We start from the raw sequence: 18,520 nt of genomic DNA, 5'->3' as shown, positions 1-18,520 counted from the left end.
TTTGAAGTTTATTCCACACATTCCACAAGGAGCCAAAAAGCCATAAAAGCCAGAAAATTGTAACAAAATAATCAGGTATGTACTCCTGCAATAAATGAAAATAACTGGCTTGCAACATTATACAAAATAAAAGAACATCTGAATCTCCACCTCTCCGACGGAGGAGGGCCATTTGGTTTCTCAGAATCCGCAGTCCGTACGGGTTCATTCGCTTATCCAACCAAAACTAATTGTACAGTAAAACTTCTAACTGGCACACCTCAACTGCTGGGAAGACCCATGAATACTCTTCTTAAGAAATTGGCATAATGTGCCCTGTTTTTCATTTGAAGTGGTACCTTCTCATGTTTTTCATGTAAGTACATCCAAAACTGCAGCTCGTCCACAAGCTGCCACTGAGATCAAGTACAGGAGTTGCACAGAATGCCAGAGAGTGAGCCAGGCTCTCATCGGGTATCACTGTTCCATCAAGTAACTGTCATGATATCGCATTAAGAGACAACAAATATCTCACACTATTGGTTCCCTGGACAATGGCAGCTCATGGCAGACATAAATGTAGTCTACAAGAAATGTTGCAGTGTGAGCAGTTATTGGTGAGATGTTGCCAACTGGAACACGTGGCACATAAGAGCATGCCATTAGTTCATCAGTCAGTGATGATGTCATTGTACGTGTCGGTCAGAGTCATATTTTGAGCACTGGCCGCATGAACTGGGCAAAGATTCGAGGTGGACATTTCTAAAGCCAAGGGTACCATCCCACATGTTGAGGGTTAAAGTGGAATAACAAATCATGAGGACCATCCCATGGCTGATAAAATATCAAAAGGCCATCAGCAAGCAATCCAATTCCCGTCGGCAGTGGAAATATCTGTGCAATATTTGGCAACCACGAGGCAAGACATACATTGTTACATTGCACACACTGTATCATGTTGAGGACTCATAAGGAATTACCTAGCACTCAAATGTGAATCATCTGGAGTGGGTGCCTATAACTCATCGTTGTCATCTTCCGTAGATCACAGGTGAATGGACTCCCCAGGCATCTCAACACTTCCACCGCTCATAATGAGCCGAGATCTCCATCCTGTCCCTGTTCAATGGGTACTATCCCCAATTTTGCCACATTCAGAACAGTGCCCGCCACAACTCTATACTGTGCAATCCAATTGAGAGACCTGGTGATCGAATGAGGAACAGCAAGTCATCCGCATATGTCCAACAGATGAAGGTGTCGCTCCTCAACACCGTGCCAGTGCAGTGAGTGTCTGCAGCAGTCAATTCATGGACGGTTCAAGTGCAACTGTGATGAGGACCATTGATGCTGGGCAGCCTTGTCTTAAAGAACTCATAATCGGAATAGAACCCACATCTTGGCCGTTCACTGCCACTCTGGTGATGACACCCCTTAGCAGCCACATGACAAACTTAATGAAAACGGGTGGAAGCACCATGTGGAGCATGATCGATGGTAGGAAGTCATGATTAATCCAGTCAAAAGCTTGATCAAAACTGAGAGAGACCAGAGCTGCTCAAGTCAACAGATAGTGGCCAGTGTGATCACATATCTAAGGTCACTGAATGCTGACTGTATGTTGCTATGCAGTCCAAGACACATTTGATCTGAGGCAATATTGTATGGCAATACTGTCTTGAGCCATGTCGCCATCAGCCAGGCAAAGATTTTATAATCACCATTAAGCGTGGCAAGCAGTCGGCATTGATATGCGCTGTGACCTCCAGCCTTTTTCTGTATCAGGAGCAGGTATCCTTCAATGAAGGCCCACATCATGTATGTGTCAGGCTGCATGAGCTCATTGTTCACTGAAGAGTCAAAGAAACTGGCACAGTTGCCTAATGTTGTGAGGGCTCCCATGAACATGCAGAAGTGCTGCAACATGATGTGGCATGGACTCAACTGATGTCTTAAGTAGTGCTGGAGGGAACCGACACCATGAATCCTGCAGGGCTGTCCACAAATCAGTAAGATTACAAGGGGGTGGAGATCTTTTCTGAATAGCACATTGCAAGGCATGTTCACATCTGGGGAGTTCAGTGGGCAGCAGAAGTGTTTAAACTCAGAAGAGTATTCCTGGGGCCACTTTGTAAAAATTCTGGACGTGTAGATTGTCACATTGTCCTGCTGGAATTTCCCAAGTCTGTGGGAATGCACAATGGACATGAATGGATGCAGGTGAGCAGACAGGATGCTTACGTACATGTCACCTAGATGTGCATCAGGGGTCCAATATCACTCCAATTACACACGCCAAATGCCATTACAGAGCCTCCACCAGCTTGAGCAGTCCCCTGCTGACACACAGTGTCCATGGATTCGTGAGGTTGTCTTCATACCTGTACATATCCATCCACTTGATACAATTTGAAATGAGACTCTTCCGATCAGGCAACATGTTTCCAGTCATCAACAATTCAATGTTGGTGTTAACGGGCCCAGGAAAGGCGTAAAGCTTTGTGTTTTGCAGTCATCAAGGGTACATGAGTGGGCCTTTGGCTCCGAAAGCTCATACTGATGATGTTTCATTGAATGGTTTGCATGTTGACACTTGTTGATGGCCCACCATTGAAATCTGCAGCAATTTGCGGAAGGACTGCATTTCTGTCATGTTGAACGATTTTCTTCAGTCATCGTTGGCCCCATTCTTGCAGGATCTTCTTCTGGCCACAGTGATGTCGGAGATTTGATGTGTTACTGGATTCCTGACATCCATGGTAAACTTGTGGAATGGTTGTATGGGGAATTCACCACTTCATCACTGCCTTGGAGATGCTGTCCCTTCACATGTGTACCAACTGTAGCACCACGTTCAAAGGCGCTTAAATATTGATAGCCTGCCATTGCAGCAGCAGTAACCAATCTGACACTTGGCTTATATAGGCATTTCCAAGCACAGCTCTGTACTCTGCCTGTTTAAATGTCTCTGTATTTGAATATGCATGCCTATACCAGTTTGGCACTTCAGTGTACATCTTTAGCCATTGGGGCATCATTCTAGGGGCAAGCCATCCAGTCCTGGAGATTTGTTTGATGCCCTTTTTTAAGTGCTTCCAGTATTTCATCTTCCATATTCACTTCCAAGATTACTTCCTCATCCATCTGGTTTAGTCTCATCCGTAGTGTCACAAGATCGTCTCCCCCACCATGAGATCTGTCTGGGTACCAGTGAATAGCTGATGAAATCTGTCCAAAAATGCTGAAGCTATGACTCCTTAAGGCTTCAGAGGCAGCGGCCCGCCACGAATTCCTTTCCTGTGCTAACCTCTTCATCTCAGAGTAGCACTTGCAACCTACGTCCTCAATTATTTGCTTGACGTATTTCAATCTCTGTCTTCCTCTACAGATTTTGCCCTCTACAGCTCCCTCTAGTACCATGGAAGTCATTCCCTCATGTCTTATCAGATGTCCTATCAACCTGTCCCTTCTCCTTATCAGTGTTTTCCACATATTCCTTTCCTCTCCGATTCTGTGTAGAACCTCCTCATTCCTTACCTTATCAGTCCACCTAATTTTCAACATTTGTCTATAGCACCACATCTCAAATGCTTCGATTCTCTTCTGTTCCGGTTTTCCCACAGTCCATGTTTCACTACCATACAATGCTGTACTCCAGACGTACATCCTCAGAAATTTCTTCCTCAAATTAAAGCCGGTATTTGATATTAGCAGATTTCTCTTGGCCAGAAATGCCTTTTTTGCCATAACGAGTCTGCTTTTGATGTCCTCCTTGCTCCGTCCATCATTGGTTATTTTACTGCCTAGGTAGCAGAATTCCTTAACTTCATTGACTTCGTGACCATCAATCCTGATGTTAAGTTTCTTGCTGTTCTCATTTCTACTACTTCTCATTACCTTCGTCTTTCTCCGATTTACTCTCAAACCATACTGTGTACTCATTAAACTGTTCATTCTGTTCAGCAGATCATTTAATTCTTCTTCACTTTCACTCAGGATAGCAATGTCATCAGCGAATCGTATCATTGATATCCTTTCACCTTGTATTTTAATTCCACTCCTGAACCTTTCTTTTATTTCCATCATTGCTTTCTCAATGTACAAATTGAAGAGTAGGGGCAAAAGGCTACAGCCTTGTCTTACACCCTTCTTAATACAGGCACTTCATTCTTGATCATCCACTCTCATTATTCCCTCTTGGTTGTTGTACATATTGTATATGACCCGTCTCTCCCTATAGCTTACTCCTACTTTTTTCAGAATCTCGAACAGCTTGCACCATTTTATATTGTCGAACGCTTTTTCCAGGTCGACAAATCCTATGAAAGAGTCCTGATTTTTCTTTAGCCTTGCTTCCATTATTAGCCGTAACGACAGAATTGCCTCTTTCGTCCCTTTACTTTTCCTAAAGCCAAACTGATCGTCACCTAGCGCATTCTCAATTTTCTTTTCCATTCTTCTGTATATTATTCTTGTAAGCAGCTTTGATGCATGAGCTGTTAAGCTGATTGTGCGATAATTCTCACACTTGTCAGCTCTTGCCGTCTTCGGAATTGTGTGGATGATGCTTTTCCGAAAGTCAGATGGTATGTCGCCAGACTCATATATTCTACACACCAACGTGAATAGTCGTTTTGTTGCCACTTCCCCCAATGATTTTAGAAATTCTGATGGAATGCTTTTAATGTCATCAAAGGTTGTTTTGACCTTCCTGTATGCTGAGTCTGTCCTTCCAACAATCATATCTTTTTCGACGTCTTCACGTTTTTCCTGCAGCCATTTTGTCTTAGCTTCCCTGCACTTCCTATTTATTTCATTCCTCAGCGACTTGTATTTCCGTATTCCTGATTTTCCTGGAACATGTTTGTACCTCCTCCTTTCATCAATCAACTGAAGTATTTTTTCTGTTACCCATGGTTTCTTCGCAGCTACCTTCTTTGTACCTATGTTTTCCTTCCCAACTTCTGTGATGGCCCTTTTTAGAGATGTCCATTCCTCTTCAACTGTACTGCCTACTGCACTATTCCTTATTGCTGTATCTATAGCGTTAGAGAACTTCAAACATATCTCGTCATTCCTTAGTACTTCCGTATCCCACTTCTTTGCGTATTGATTCTTCCTGACTAATATCTTGAACTTCAGCCTACTCTTCATCACTATTATATTGTGATCTGAGTCTATAACTGCTCCTGGGTACGCCTTACAATCCAGTATCTGATTTCGGAATCTCTGCCTGACCATGATGTAATCTAATTGAAATCTTCCCGTATCTCCCAGCCTTTTCCAAGTATACCTCTTCCTCTTGTGATTCTTGAACAGGGTATTCGCTATTACTAGCTGAAACTTGTTACAGAACTCAATTAGTCTTTCTCCTCTTTCATTCCTTGTCCCAAGCCCATATTCTCCTGTAACCTTTTCTTCTACTCCTTCCCCTACAACTGCATTCCAGTCTCCCATGACTATTAGATTTTTGTCCCCCTTTACATACTGCATTACCCTTTCAATATCCTCATACACTTTCTCTATCTGTTCATCTTCAGCTTGCGACGTCGGCATGTATACCTGAACTATCGTTGTCGGTGTTGGTCTGCTGTCGATTCTGATTAGAACAACCCGGTCACTGAACTGTTCACAGTAACACACCCTCTGCCCTACCTTCCTATTCATAACGAATCCTACACCTGTTATACAAATTTCTGCTGCTGTTGATGTTACCCGATACTCATCTGACCAGAAATCCTTGTCTTCCTTCCACTTCACTTCACTGACCCCTACTATATCTAGGTTGAGCCTTTGCATTTCCCTTTTCAGATTTTCTAGTTTCCCTACCACGCTCAAGCTTCTGACATTCCATGCCCCAACTCGTAGAACGTTAGCCTTTCATTGATTATTCAGTCTTTTTCTCATGTTAACCTCCCCCTTGGCAGTCCCCTCCCGGAGATCCAAATGGGGGACTATTCCCGAATCTTTTGCCAATGGAGAGATCATCATGACACATCTTCAATTACAGGCCACATGTCCTGTGGATACACGTTATGTGTCTTTAATGCAGTGGTTTCCATTGCCTTCTGCATCCTCATGTCATTGATCATTGCTGATTCTTCCGCCTTTAGGGGCAATTTCCCACCCCTAGGACAAGAGAGTGCCCTGAACCTCTATCCGCTCCTCCGCCCTCTTTAACAAGGCCGTTGGCAGAATGAGGCTGACTTCTTATGCCGGAAGTCTTCGGCCGCCAATGCTGATTATTTATCAAAATTTAGGCAGTGGCGGGGATCGAACCCGGGACCGAAGACGTTTTGATTATGAATCAAAGACGCTACCCCTAGACCACGGAGCAGCAGGGACATAAATATGGTCCCTATTTCTGTGGATCCAATCTTATGTGACACACAGGTACATGTACTGGCACATCACTTGTATTTCCTTGCAGGTATTAAAATTGGGAGTTTGGTCCTTCAGAGTCAGGATCCATTTGAAGTCAATGCCTAGTAGAAAGAGGTCGTACCTGCTGGCAAAAAGACAAGCAATACCTGCAGAATAAAACTGTACCCCTTCCTTTCACTGGTCTTTGTCAGATTGAGAGTATATGTTGATAATGTGGGTCCCGTGAATCATAACTGTCAGATTCCATGAAGATGTGGAAAACAGGGTTCCTTTACCAGTATCCCTTCCCTTATCAAGACTGCCATGCCAGTGTTATTGGCCAAGTAAGGTAAATTGCATGTGAAATAACCAGGTACCTCAGGGAAAGCACTAAGCTGTACTTATTGCACTAACAGGACATCAATGTCCGATGCATATAACATATCATGAACGAGTTGCAACTTCACCTTCAAATCAATGTTGTAGATATTGACAATCTCAATTTTATAGGCCTGCAGTTTGGTGTCCATCATATTAGCTCGCAGTGCATTAAGGGGTGCATCAGCAGCATGGATCCCCACTAATTCCAAGATAGAATTAGCTTCCTATAGTCGTCCAACATCATCAGCCACTTGAATGAGTGGGCGCCACCATGACATCCCTGACACTCTGTGTATTGTGTCTCAGTGTTGTCTTCTGGTCATCCAAATAAAGGGTGTCAGGAGCCACAACCTCTTGTTGATCCTTGTAGTTGGGTGGTGGCTGCATTGCAAATGGCATCCTCTCAGCATCTGAAAGCGCACAGTCGGCATCATCATGGTGTTGTAGTTCTTGTAATGAATGCTCCAAGGCATTACAATCATCACTGATGTAAGATGGCAGGAAATGGACATAATCTTGATTGAGTTGACACTTTTTACATCATTTTGATGAATGCTGCCTGCGTGTGTGAATGTAAACATCCTAAATAACTGGTTCATTCTGGTGCGCATCCTCCACATCGTTGTGTTCACATCATGCATTTCTACATCCACCTCCTGCTCTAGTCTTCCTCCGTAGCTGCTCAGGTGTAATCATGATCGATCAGTGTCTACTTGATTGTTTTCAATGGTATTGCTGCCAGCTCCTGAGTTGGCGCATCGACAGAAGAAGGCTTCCATGTTGGTGTCAGCATGTCCCAAAGTGCCATCATGTATGTCAGTGGAAGAAACTTGGTTGCATCTGTACACAGTTGGTTACCCCTAGGCAGTTGCATTAATCTCCTCTGGAGGCATTCCAACTGAACATAACTTTCACTACTGCATCTGGAACAGGTCCTTGACTGTCTGTTTTATATCATTATGGCTCTGCAGCCCTCGATGAACAAATATGAAGTTAAATGACTTGTCCACACAATTGGTGCCTGTCAGACACTGTTAGGTTGTGAACCTTGCCCATGTTTGGACAGTGTGGCTGATCACAGTGCCATATTCTTGTAATGCATCTGTTACCATCATTTCTGGTATCTCAAAGGGCAGTTCAAAGGTCCATATGGTATGGATAACTAAATGATCTACTAACACATCTCCTAGGTTGTCATCTGAGTGTTGAAATTTTAAACCTCGTTTGACATCTTTCAGTATCTTGTCACATGCTGCATCTATAACCAGCTTGACAATGCTACTTGCAATTGATAAATGGATGTCAATAAGGTCATTGTAATTAATTCACAAGTTTGACAAAAGTGTTCGATTTCATGAACCTTAGGTTCGCATACTCATCAAAAAACATGAACTTGAGTGTGGTCTTTATGAATGAGTGTGCCATAGTGTTCATCTATAAGAAGTTACACACATGAAGCCGGCTGCAGTAAACACAACCTCGACTGTGAGAATGTGCAGCCGGAACATAAACAGTACATCCAAACCACTTCACTATGAAATACTGACTGTCCCTGGAACATGAGCGCATTATATTATCATCTGATATTTCCTCTTTTTACAGTGTTTCTTTCTCCAATCAAAAAGGAGCAGAAATAAACGAGCTTTGGCAGTGTATATGATTGATTTTTCCACAAAAAGTTAACTAGCACTGAACATACACACTTAGGAAAATGAAAAAAAATAAAGAGCTCTATGATGGTTTGAGTAAAGAAAACAAATAATTATTCCATTCTTCCCCAGTCATACAGTTTCATTTATTTTTGTAATTTTATAACCCATCATGCACCAAATGGCCATGTTAGTGCCTTAGTAAATGTGGTAAAATATGATAATGCACATTCACAAGTTTCAGTATGGTGTCGAAGATAAAATTTTGCAGTTTACATGCCTCTGTCAGTGATTATTCAACACAGTTAGACTGTATATATATTAATACATGCATTCCAAATGTGACATCTATTCAGAGAAGTGACTACTGTACTTACAGAAGAAAACAGCAAGATGTTCAACATCATTTATCATCATCTGTAAGGTCTTCCTGTCAACACTTTCTATAACATCCGGTGTTGACTCATGAAGTTCCAGCACCCAATCCAATATGGCTTCCTCATGCATTAGATCACCTAACACATGTCAAAAGAAGAACAAAGTTCAATGTTCAACATCTATTATCATTATCTGAAAAGTATGAAAATCAGATAATAAACAAGTAATTATAAAAACAGTAAAAATGATACCTTGAAGAGTACAGTTACTGAAATATAGTAAAGCAGTAAAATGTCTTGTGCTCAAATTTTACTTGGTTGCACTAAACCCATCAACAAACAATGAAGCTAGTATTTTAACAAATAAGGAACAATTTAAAAATCTTTACATATACTTTCACTATCTTAATTTCATTAAGAACATTGCCAATTTTACAAATCTAACATTACAGTTATTCATGCATAGATATTTACATTTTCAGATTAATGTGCAGCTATATGGATGAGCAGGTTATAGATTTCCACATTTTTTTCTAAAAAGTAAGCTACAGTGCTCAATATCCATTTTGTTTACATGACTACGGCTACTCAGTGATTTCTCTATATAGCAAATGGCTATCTTTTTTTCAATTTCAGCCACACATCCACCAAAGTGTTTTAATTTAGTCACCAACTCAATTAGATAATATAACAGCATACTGATCTTCCAAACAGAGTTTCGATACATACTCAATGCAATTTCTGCAATAAGTGAAAGGAAAGAGGAAGCTGATTTTTTCAGTGTTGCATACAAGTTGACAATGGTGATTAATGTTCAATAAGACACTTAACTGAAGTGTAAATCAACCCTATGAGCTCAACTCTCAATTTTTACTTCAGTGTTGCAATGCAGTAAATGTACTTACTGTATTTGAAGTGAAAACTAAATTTAAAATACAGCTTCCTCCAGGTCCATTGATTGTTTATCTCTTTTGCAACATTACTGAACATGTAGATAATTATTTGAGTATAAAAGTATATAGCAATGGAATACCTGTATAAATCTGTCTGAATCTGTTGCGGTAAAAAGCAAGACATGGGAGAGTTGGAAGATCGTATTCTTTCTGTATGCCTTCATCAGACGTTTTTACAAATGAAATATCCTTTTCTTCACATTCATCATCAATGTTTTCCAATTCACTTATGATTTTTTGACTTTTCTTGTCTCCTTCCTGATCTACAAAAGAAACATACACTTTAAAATGGTGGAATCATTTTGTACACTGTAAATGTACAATAAAGAAAAACAGTGATTGCACAATATTTATAATAGTCATTGAATGTTAAAAAATTAAAAATAAGTTTTATTTCTTTGTGGAATAAAGCAGAACAGAACAACATTTGTATTATGAAATAAATCAATCACTGCACAAGCAGACATTTCACTGTGATAGGTATTATTTTCTGGGTAAATCCACCTGACAGCAAAAGCTGTTATATAGCACAAAAGCAGATTATAGGAAACAGAATCTGCTTTGTCACAAATCTATTGCAAATCTGGATTTATAAATCCAAAAATTCTTTAATTGTCTTTTTTGTATATTCCGGAAGTAATATTATTCATTACAACAAGATTAGATAGAAAAGCCAATTTATTAATACAGGGATAAATTTCCTGTTGGATTCTGTGATAGTTGTGGATATTTTGTGAATAAAGTTGTTTAGATTGCTTGAGATATTTCTTTGTTTATAGTGTTGTTTCAGTTACTGGCATCTTCAGATCAAAATTTTGAACTTGTAATACAAAATCCACTGTCAGTTTAAATACACGTTATGCCTCAGCAGGGCACGACATTATAAAAAAAAAATATATCAATCAATTTAGATGGCTCTATTCAGGATGAAGCCAACTGCTTTTGTAGATGAAAACGTACATTCCTATAATAGAATGAAAAATAGGATCTATATATTCAGCAGACATGTACAAAAGTGAGAAAAAATGGGCCTATGGAGAAAGGGAAAAGACTGTATAATAAATAACCATAAGGCATAAAGTAAAAAAAAAGATATACTGATCTCCCCCCCCCCCCCCCCCCCCAAAGAACCATGGACCTTGCCATTGGTGCGGAGGCTTGCGTGCCTCAGCGATACAGATAGCCATACCGTAGGTGCAACCACAATGGACGGGTATCTGTTGAGAGGCCAGACAAACATGTGGTTCCTGAAGAGGGGCAGCAGCCTTTTCAGTAGTTGCAGGGGCAACAGTCTGGATGATTGACTGATCTGGCCTTGTTAACCAAAACGGCCTTGTTGTGCTGGTACTGCGAACGGCTGAAAGCAAGGGGAAACTACAGCCGTAATTTTTCCTGAGGGCATGCAGCTTTACTGTATGGTTAAATGATGGTGGCGTCCTATTGGGTAAAATATTTTGGAGGTAAAATAGTCCCCCATTCGGATCTCTGGGTGGGGACTACTCAGGAGGACGTTGTTATCAGGAGAAAGAAAGCTGGTGTTCTACGGATCAGAGCATGGAATGTCAGATCCCTTAATCGAGTAGGTAGGTTAGAAAATTTAAAAACGGAAATGGATAGGTTAAAGTTAGATATAGTAGGAATTAGTGAAGTTCGCTGGCAGGAGGAACAAGACTTTTGGTCAGGCGAATACAGGGTTATCAATACAAAATCAAATAGGGGTAATTCAGGAGTCGGTTTAATAATGAATAAAAAAATAGGAGTGCGGGTAAGCTACTACAAACAGCATAGTGAATGCATTATTGTGGCCAAGATAGACACAAAGCCCACACCTACTACAGTAGTACAAGTTTATATGCCAACTAGCTCTGCAGATGATGAAGAAATTGAAGAAATGCATGATGAAATAAAAGAAATTATTCAGATAGTGAAGGGAGACGAAAATTTAATAGTCATGGGTGACTGGAATTCAGTAGTGGGAAAAGGGAGAGAAGGAAACGTAGTAGGTGAATATGGATTGGGGGTAAGAAATGAAAGAGGAAGCCGCCTGGTAGAATTTTGCACAGAGCACAACTTAATCGTAGATAACACTTAGTTCAAGAATCATAAAAGAAGGTTGTATACATGGAAGAAGCCTGGAGATACTCACAGGTTTCAGATAGATTATATGATGGTAAGACAGAGATTTAGGAACCAGGTTTTAATTTGTAAGAGATTTCCAGGGGCAGATGTGGACTCTGACCACAATCTATTGGTTATGAACTGTAGATTAAAACTGAAGAAACTGCAAAAAAGTGGGAATTTAAGGAGATGGGACCTGGATAAACTGACTAATCCAGAGGTTGTACAAAGTTTCAGGGAGAGCATAAGGGAAAAATTGACAGGAATGGGGGAAAGAAATACAGTAGAAGAAGAATGGGTAGCTTTGAGGGACGAAGTAGTGAAGGCAGCAGAGGATCAAGTAGGTAAAAGGACAAGGGCCAGTAGAAATCCTTGGGTAATGGAAGAAATACTGAATTTAATTGATGAAAGGAGAAAATATAAAAATACAGTAGATGAGGCAGGCAAAAAGGAATACAAACGTCTCAAAAATGAAATCGACAGGAAGTGCAAAATGGCTAAGCAGGCATGGCTAGAGGACAAATGTAACGATGTAGAGGCTTATCTCACTAGGGTTAAGATAAATACTGCCTACAGGAAAATTAAAGTGACCTTTGGAGAAAAAAGAACCACTTGTATGAATATTAAGAGCTCAGATGGAAACCCAGTTCTAAGCAAAGAAGGGAAAGCAGAAAGGTGGAAGGAGTATATAGAGCGTGTATACAAGGGCGATGTACTTGGGGACATTATGGAAATGGAAGAGGATGTAGATGAAGATGAAATGGGAGATATGATACTGTGTGAAGAGTTTGACTGAGCACTGAAAGACCTGAGTCGAAACAAGGCCCCGGGAGTAGACAACATTCCATTAGAACTACTGACGGCCTTGGGAGCGCCAGTCCTGACAAAACTCTACCATCTGGTGAGCAAAATGTATGAGACAGGCGAAATACCCTCAGACTTCAAGAAGAATATAATAATTCCAATCCCAAAGGAAGCAGGTATCGACAGATGTGAAAATTACTATCAGTTTAATAAGGCACGGCTGCAAAATACTAACGCGAGTTCTTTACAGATGAATGGAAAAACTGGTAGAAGTTGACCTTGGGGAAGATCAGTTTGGATTCTGTAGAAATTTTGGAACACGTGAGGCAATACTGAACCTACGACTTATCTTAGAAGCTAGATTAAGGAAAGGCAAACCTATGTTTCTAGCATTTGTAGACTTAGAGAAAGCTTTTGACAATGTTGACTGGAATACTCTCTTTCAAATTCTGAAGGTGGCAGGGGTAAAATACAGGGAGTGAAAGGCTATTTACAATTTGTACAGAAACCAGATGGCAGTTATAAGAGTCAAGGGACATGAAAGGCAAGCAGTGGTTGGGAAGAGAGTGAGACAGGGTTGTAGCCTCTCCCCAATGTTATTCAATCTGTATATTGAGCAAGCAGTGAAGGAAACAAAAGAAAAATTTGGAGTAGGTATTAAAATCCATGAAGAAGAAATAAAAACTTTGAGGTTCACCAATGACATTGTAATTCTGTCAGAGACAGCAAAGGACTTAGAAGAGCAGTTGAACAGAATGGATAATGTCTTGAAAGGAGAATATAAGATGAACATGAACAAAACCAAAACAAGGATAATGGAATGTAGTCGAATTAAGTCGGGTGATGCTGAGGGAATTAGATTAGGAAATGAGACACTTAAAGTAGTAAAGGAGTTTTGCTATTTGGGGAGCAAAATAACTGATGATGGTTGAAGTAGAGGGGGTATAAAATGTAGACTGGCAATGACAAGGAAAGCGTTTCTGAAGAAGAGAAATTTGTTAACGTCGAGTATAGATTTAAGTGTCAGGAAGTCATTTCTGAAAGTATTTGTATGGAGTGTAGCCATGTATGGGCGATAACTAGTTTGGACAAGAGGCGAATAGAAGCTTTCAAAATGTGTTGCTACAGAAGAATACTGAAGATTAGATGGGTAGATCATATAACTAATGAGGAGGTATTGAATAGGATTGGGGAGAAGAGAAGTTTGTGGTGCAACTTGACTAGAAGAAGGGATCGGTTGGTAGGACATGTTCTGAGGCATCAAGGGATCACCAATATAGTATTGGAGGGCAGTGTGGAGGGTAAAAATCGTAGAGGGAGACCAAGAGATGAATACACTAAACAGATTCAGAAGGATGTACGTTGCAGTAGGTACTGGGAGATGAAGAAGCTTGCACAGGATAGAGTAGCATGGAGAGCTGCATCAAACCAGTCTCAGGACTGAAGACCACATCAACAACAACAACAACAACATACTGATTCCAATATGATCTGCTATAACAATGCTTCTACAATGTAAAGAAATTCCTTGAAACATAAAAATTTGAACTCTAAGTAACTTAAACAGAAACTAAACATAACAAATCAAAATAAAGATATAACTTTCTAAAACATATGCAAACATACAGTAAAAAAATGAAATAACTGTGTGTCACCTGTGTATAAATGTATTGTTCAACTGTAGGTGATACTGACTGTATGTTGCTGACGAATGTAGTGTAACAATATTATCAAAATGATAGTTGCTACTCACCATATAGTGGAGATGATGAGTTGCAGACAGGCACAATGAAAAGACTGACACACACACACACACACACACACACACACACACACTCCATAAGCCTCATACGGCCAACACAGTCGCAGCACTCCTGCAGAAATTCAAATGGGAGGTTCTCAGCCACCCTCCTTACAGTCCGGACCTCTCTCCCTGTGATTACGCCATTTTTGACCCCCTTAAAAAGGCTCTGAGGGGCAACGATTAAACTCGGACAATGACGTCCATTACGTCCAGCTGTACATGCAGAACTGGTTCACATTGCAGCCCCAGGAATTTTAGGAGACAGCCATTGAGCACTTTGTGTCACAGTGGGACAAGCATCTCCACAGCTATGGTCAATACTCCTAACATACAGGTACTGTTCTCTGTAATTATGCACCTGGCTTATTTCGTTTTGAATACCTCTTACATTGGCTGCCTCTACTATTGAATAGTTTTATCATATGTTTGCATTATTTCACTATGTTGAAAGATTGTCATAACATACTTTTTACCGTTGTCTGGTAAGGCAAAGTTATGTTCAAAGTTTATGGAATTTGGAAACTTGCATTAAAAAGGCACATATCACAAGCTAGTATTGAGGAGAAGACTGCCACATTGTTTTGAAGAAGTCTGAAGAAATATGATACCACACTCCACTGGACCGAACTACCTATTGTTCAATTGCTGCTGAGCAAGAACAACCAAGCACTGCACTATGCGACTGGTCTTCAAGTGGACACTGGCGATGCAATTCAGTGTCTTTAATTATACTTGAGCAATGCAACATCTTTTGTTTCTTCTTGAAACATAATGAAGACCACTGACTGTCTCATACACAACACAATTGACTGGTCCCTGGCTGATAGTCAAATTAATGCAACCTTTATTCCACCACACTTCCTTCCTGTCTTGACTGTTGCAATAGATAAATAATTTTAATTTAGCCAATATATTCCGGATCAGAAAGGAACTTGCAGTCAGGTACCAATCACAATCTAGTGTGGTTTCCATCAATAGTGATAAAGGTGTTAAGTCACAAATATGCTGGTTTACTAACAGAGGACACTCAATAAGACACATTTTCACATTCTAACATTTAATGAAACACATCATTAAGATTGACACCTCCATCACTTAATACACACATGAGTGTGTACACCTTACACAATAGTGAGCTCACAGTCACTACTGTGGCTTAAACAATACACCTCGCAGCCTCTAATGGGCTGTATACTATTACATCAAAAGAGTCAGCTATGTGTACTGGGCCCCATACCCCATTCTCATTTTGCTTCTGTGTTCCAATTGTAATTTCACTCCACATACATACTGAGTGGACTTCTATTCACCCATTGCTTTATCCTGGGATCTGGATTTCAATTCTCTGGTCAACTGAAAGAAACTTTTTATGCCACTACTGAAGGACTCTTGTTATCCATTCTGGAACTTAAGTTCTCTCTCAGTACACGTCATGTCTTATCAGTTCTTTCACATGCTAGCAACACAGATTTGCTCGCATCCTTGGATTCGTAAATGGCACAGGAGCAGCAAATCACTAAATTCAGTTCCTGCCCCTATTACAGCATTCCACTAGCACAATATTTGACTTTACATAACTGTTTCCATTGTGACTTCTGTCCTGCTTGCTATTCTGATACTGAGCATGACTATATATTCTTGTTTCGCATGCAAATTATGTAGCAGGATGCATACAGCTAGTCATGTACCTTTGCTTTCTTCCAGTGGATTCTACTGAGGTTAACTACAAAAGTTATTTTTCTATTGTTATGAACTGTAATTTTGTATAGTATTGTTTTCTATAACTAAAACTATTATTTTGTATTTGTCTTACGAATTACTTACTCTTGTGACTATTTCAAACAACATTTTTTTGTTGCACTTATTTGTTCATTTGATGTTTTATTGTCACAAGTAATTTTTACAATCTTTCTGATCAGTTTAAATGAACTTAATTACCTTGCTGTTGTGATCATAGAAATTGGTGTCAAAGGACTCACTCCTCAGACATTTATTCTAAATGTTACTATTTATCTATAAGATACATTAATGTGATGAGAAGTGTCATGACTTGTAACTGTCATTTTATACTTTTGTCAGTACACCCTATTTAGTTTTGCACATCATTCTGGTTGATGCTCAGAAAGATCTAGTCAAGTAGACGATTTGGTGGCTTCCACACATTGATATATTTTCTGTTTGCAACTTTCCTTCAGTCATGTAAAAAGTTACTATGGTATTTAGAGGACATAATTGGTGGTGCTAATGAACTCAAAATAAATTTTACTTACAATGTTTCCATCCTGCCGAAACCGTTGTATTTCAAAATTCTGTTCTATAATTTTGATCTGCCTTATTATTGGGTTGGCAACCATTTGGTGCCATCCCAGTGGTTACTTGGATGCCTTATGGACATTAGACACTGCATTCCCACATTGTCTTAAAAATCCAACTGCAGTCTGATGAAGTGGTATTTCAGCACCTATTCTACAACAATCACAATGGATCCATTACCTCCTCTAATAACATTTGAAGTGAATCATTCACTTCCTTCCTTTATCTTTAAAAACTGCCCTGCAAACATCTACTCATTATTCTTACATTATGTTCTAATCTTTGCAATCCAATCATCAGCAAAGCTACCCTGTCAATCAAACCATGGAGCAAGATCACCTGACTTGTGGTACTGATGGCTCTCAGAGCCACAGCAAAAAACAACCCTTTCTTCTGTTATAAGCTGTTGCTTAGTTTCTCCGAGATGTGTCTGGGGCTACTGGAGCCACCTTCGCTCATCACTCCGGAAAGCCTCACCATGTAATACCTCCCCCCCCCCCCCCCCCTTTCCAAATAGCCAAATAAATTGAAACTGTTTTCATTTCTGAACATGAGTACCATATATTAATTACAATCCTACATTGTTTTTTCAATCCTGACAACACCTCTCAAGAGGGCATGTGGGAATAGTGTTCCTTCCTGTCTGAGATCAGAACCTATCTTATTGGGCCTGTGGAGGCATTTCTCTATCCTAAAAGACCCACATGTGAATGCCACACATACTCTGTCAGCCTAGCAGCTGCATCCTGCAAGTAGTGTACATAAAAGTGCACACAAATGTTCAATGTTAAAAGAAGTCTGTGATATCTCAGGTTCTGTTGGAGCGCATGCTTAATGATGTTCTTCTGGGTGTTCTGCCAAGTTGTTTCTATTTCACACATTACATTTTGACAAGCAACCCAATTCTTCAGTTGCTGCAAGTTTAGATGTTATGCGCACTTGCTGCCTGCAGTCCAACCAAGGGCGTAGTAGGTGTCGATTACACAGAGCAGAGCACAAATATTGTGCATAAAATTGAAACAACTCAGCTGAGCACCATTAAACAAGAAGGCCAGAATGACAAAATTTGTTCAAAAAGATTTAGAACACTTAAACACTGATCTCAGTGCAATCAACATGCACAAAAGTTTCATCAGAACATTATACTCTCTCCTAAATGTAAATACATAAATAAATAAATAATAATAATAAGTGTCAGGGATACTTACAGAAAAATACTACAACATTCTGATTATCTTGGAGGATTTTCTCAAGCATACGGGTATTAACTTCTTCAATGCGCCCAGGTATTTCAAGTGTGTCCTCATCAGTAAGCCATGCAAGAACTTCATCTTCATCATCCAGATCACCTACAAAAATAAAATCAAAAATTCTAAGCACACTATTCCAACATCACCCTTATTATGTATCATTTATAACATGCATGTATGAAAACTAAAATGTTAATCTTTGCAAAAAGATATGCCCTCATTCAATTAAATGAAAATATTTAAGTATAACCAATATCACATTGAAAACATTTATTTTTTTCTCTTAGCACAATAAACATATTATGCAAGTCTCTCTTCAGTTCCAGTGGTGGATATAATGCTCCAAATTTAACAAGCCACTAAACAAATAATAGTCCTCTGATGAGAACTTAAAGATTTTCATTTTTTTTGAACCTGTAATCTTCCCTCAAGATTACAGGCAGATTATTTTAGATTTATACCCTCTGTCACCAATTCAACAATGTCAAAATAAAAGATAAATAAGAAGACCCTTGCAACTGAAATCAGG

At 39.8% G+C, this 18,520-nt stretch overlaps 1 protein-coding gene across 3 annotated transcripts in view; it reads right to left on the bottom strand.

Moving 5' to 3' along the window:
• Positions 1-18,520, bottom strand: part of LOC126482333 (uncharacterized) — a 488,737-nt gene that overhangs the window by 246,974 nt on the left and 223,243 nt on the right. For all 3 annotated transcript variants that reach the window (XM_050106394.1, XM_050106396.1, XM_050106395.1), the window contains 3 exons: positions 17,950-18,090; positions 9,783-9,965; positions 8,750-8,887 (listed from right to left, as the gene is read on the bottom strand). In XM_050106394.1, the coding sequence (XP_049962351.1) occupies positions 8,750-8,887; positions 9,783-9,965; positions 17,950-18,090 (462 nt within the window). The remainder of the gene's footprint in view (positions 1-8,749; positions 8,888-9,782; positions 9,966-17,949; positions 18,091-18,520) is intronic.

The sequence above is a fragment of the Schistocerca serialis genome, chromosome 5 (genome assembly GCF_023864345.2).
Source record: "Schistocerca serialis cubense isolate TAMUIC-IGC-003099 chromosome 5, iqSchSeri2.2, whole genome shotgun sequence".
Lineage (NCBI taxonomy): Eukaryota > Metazoa > Arthropoda > Insecta > Orthoptera > Acrididae > Schistocerca > Schistocerca serialis.
This window is presented reverse-complemented; position numbering and strand designations above follow the sequence as displayed.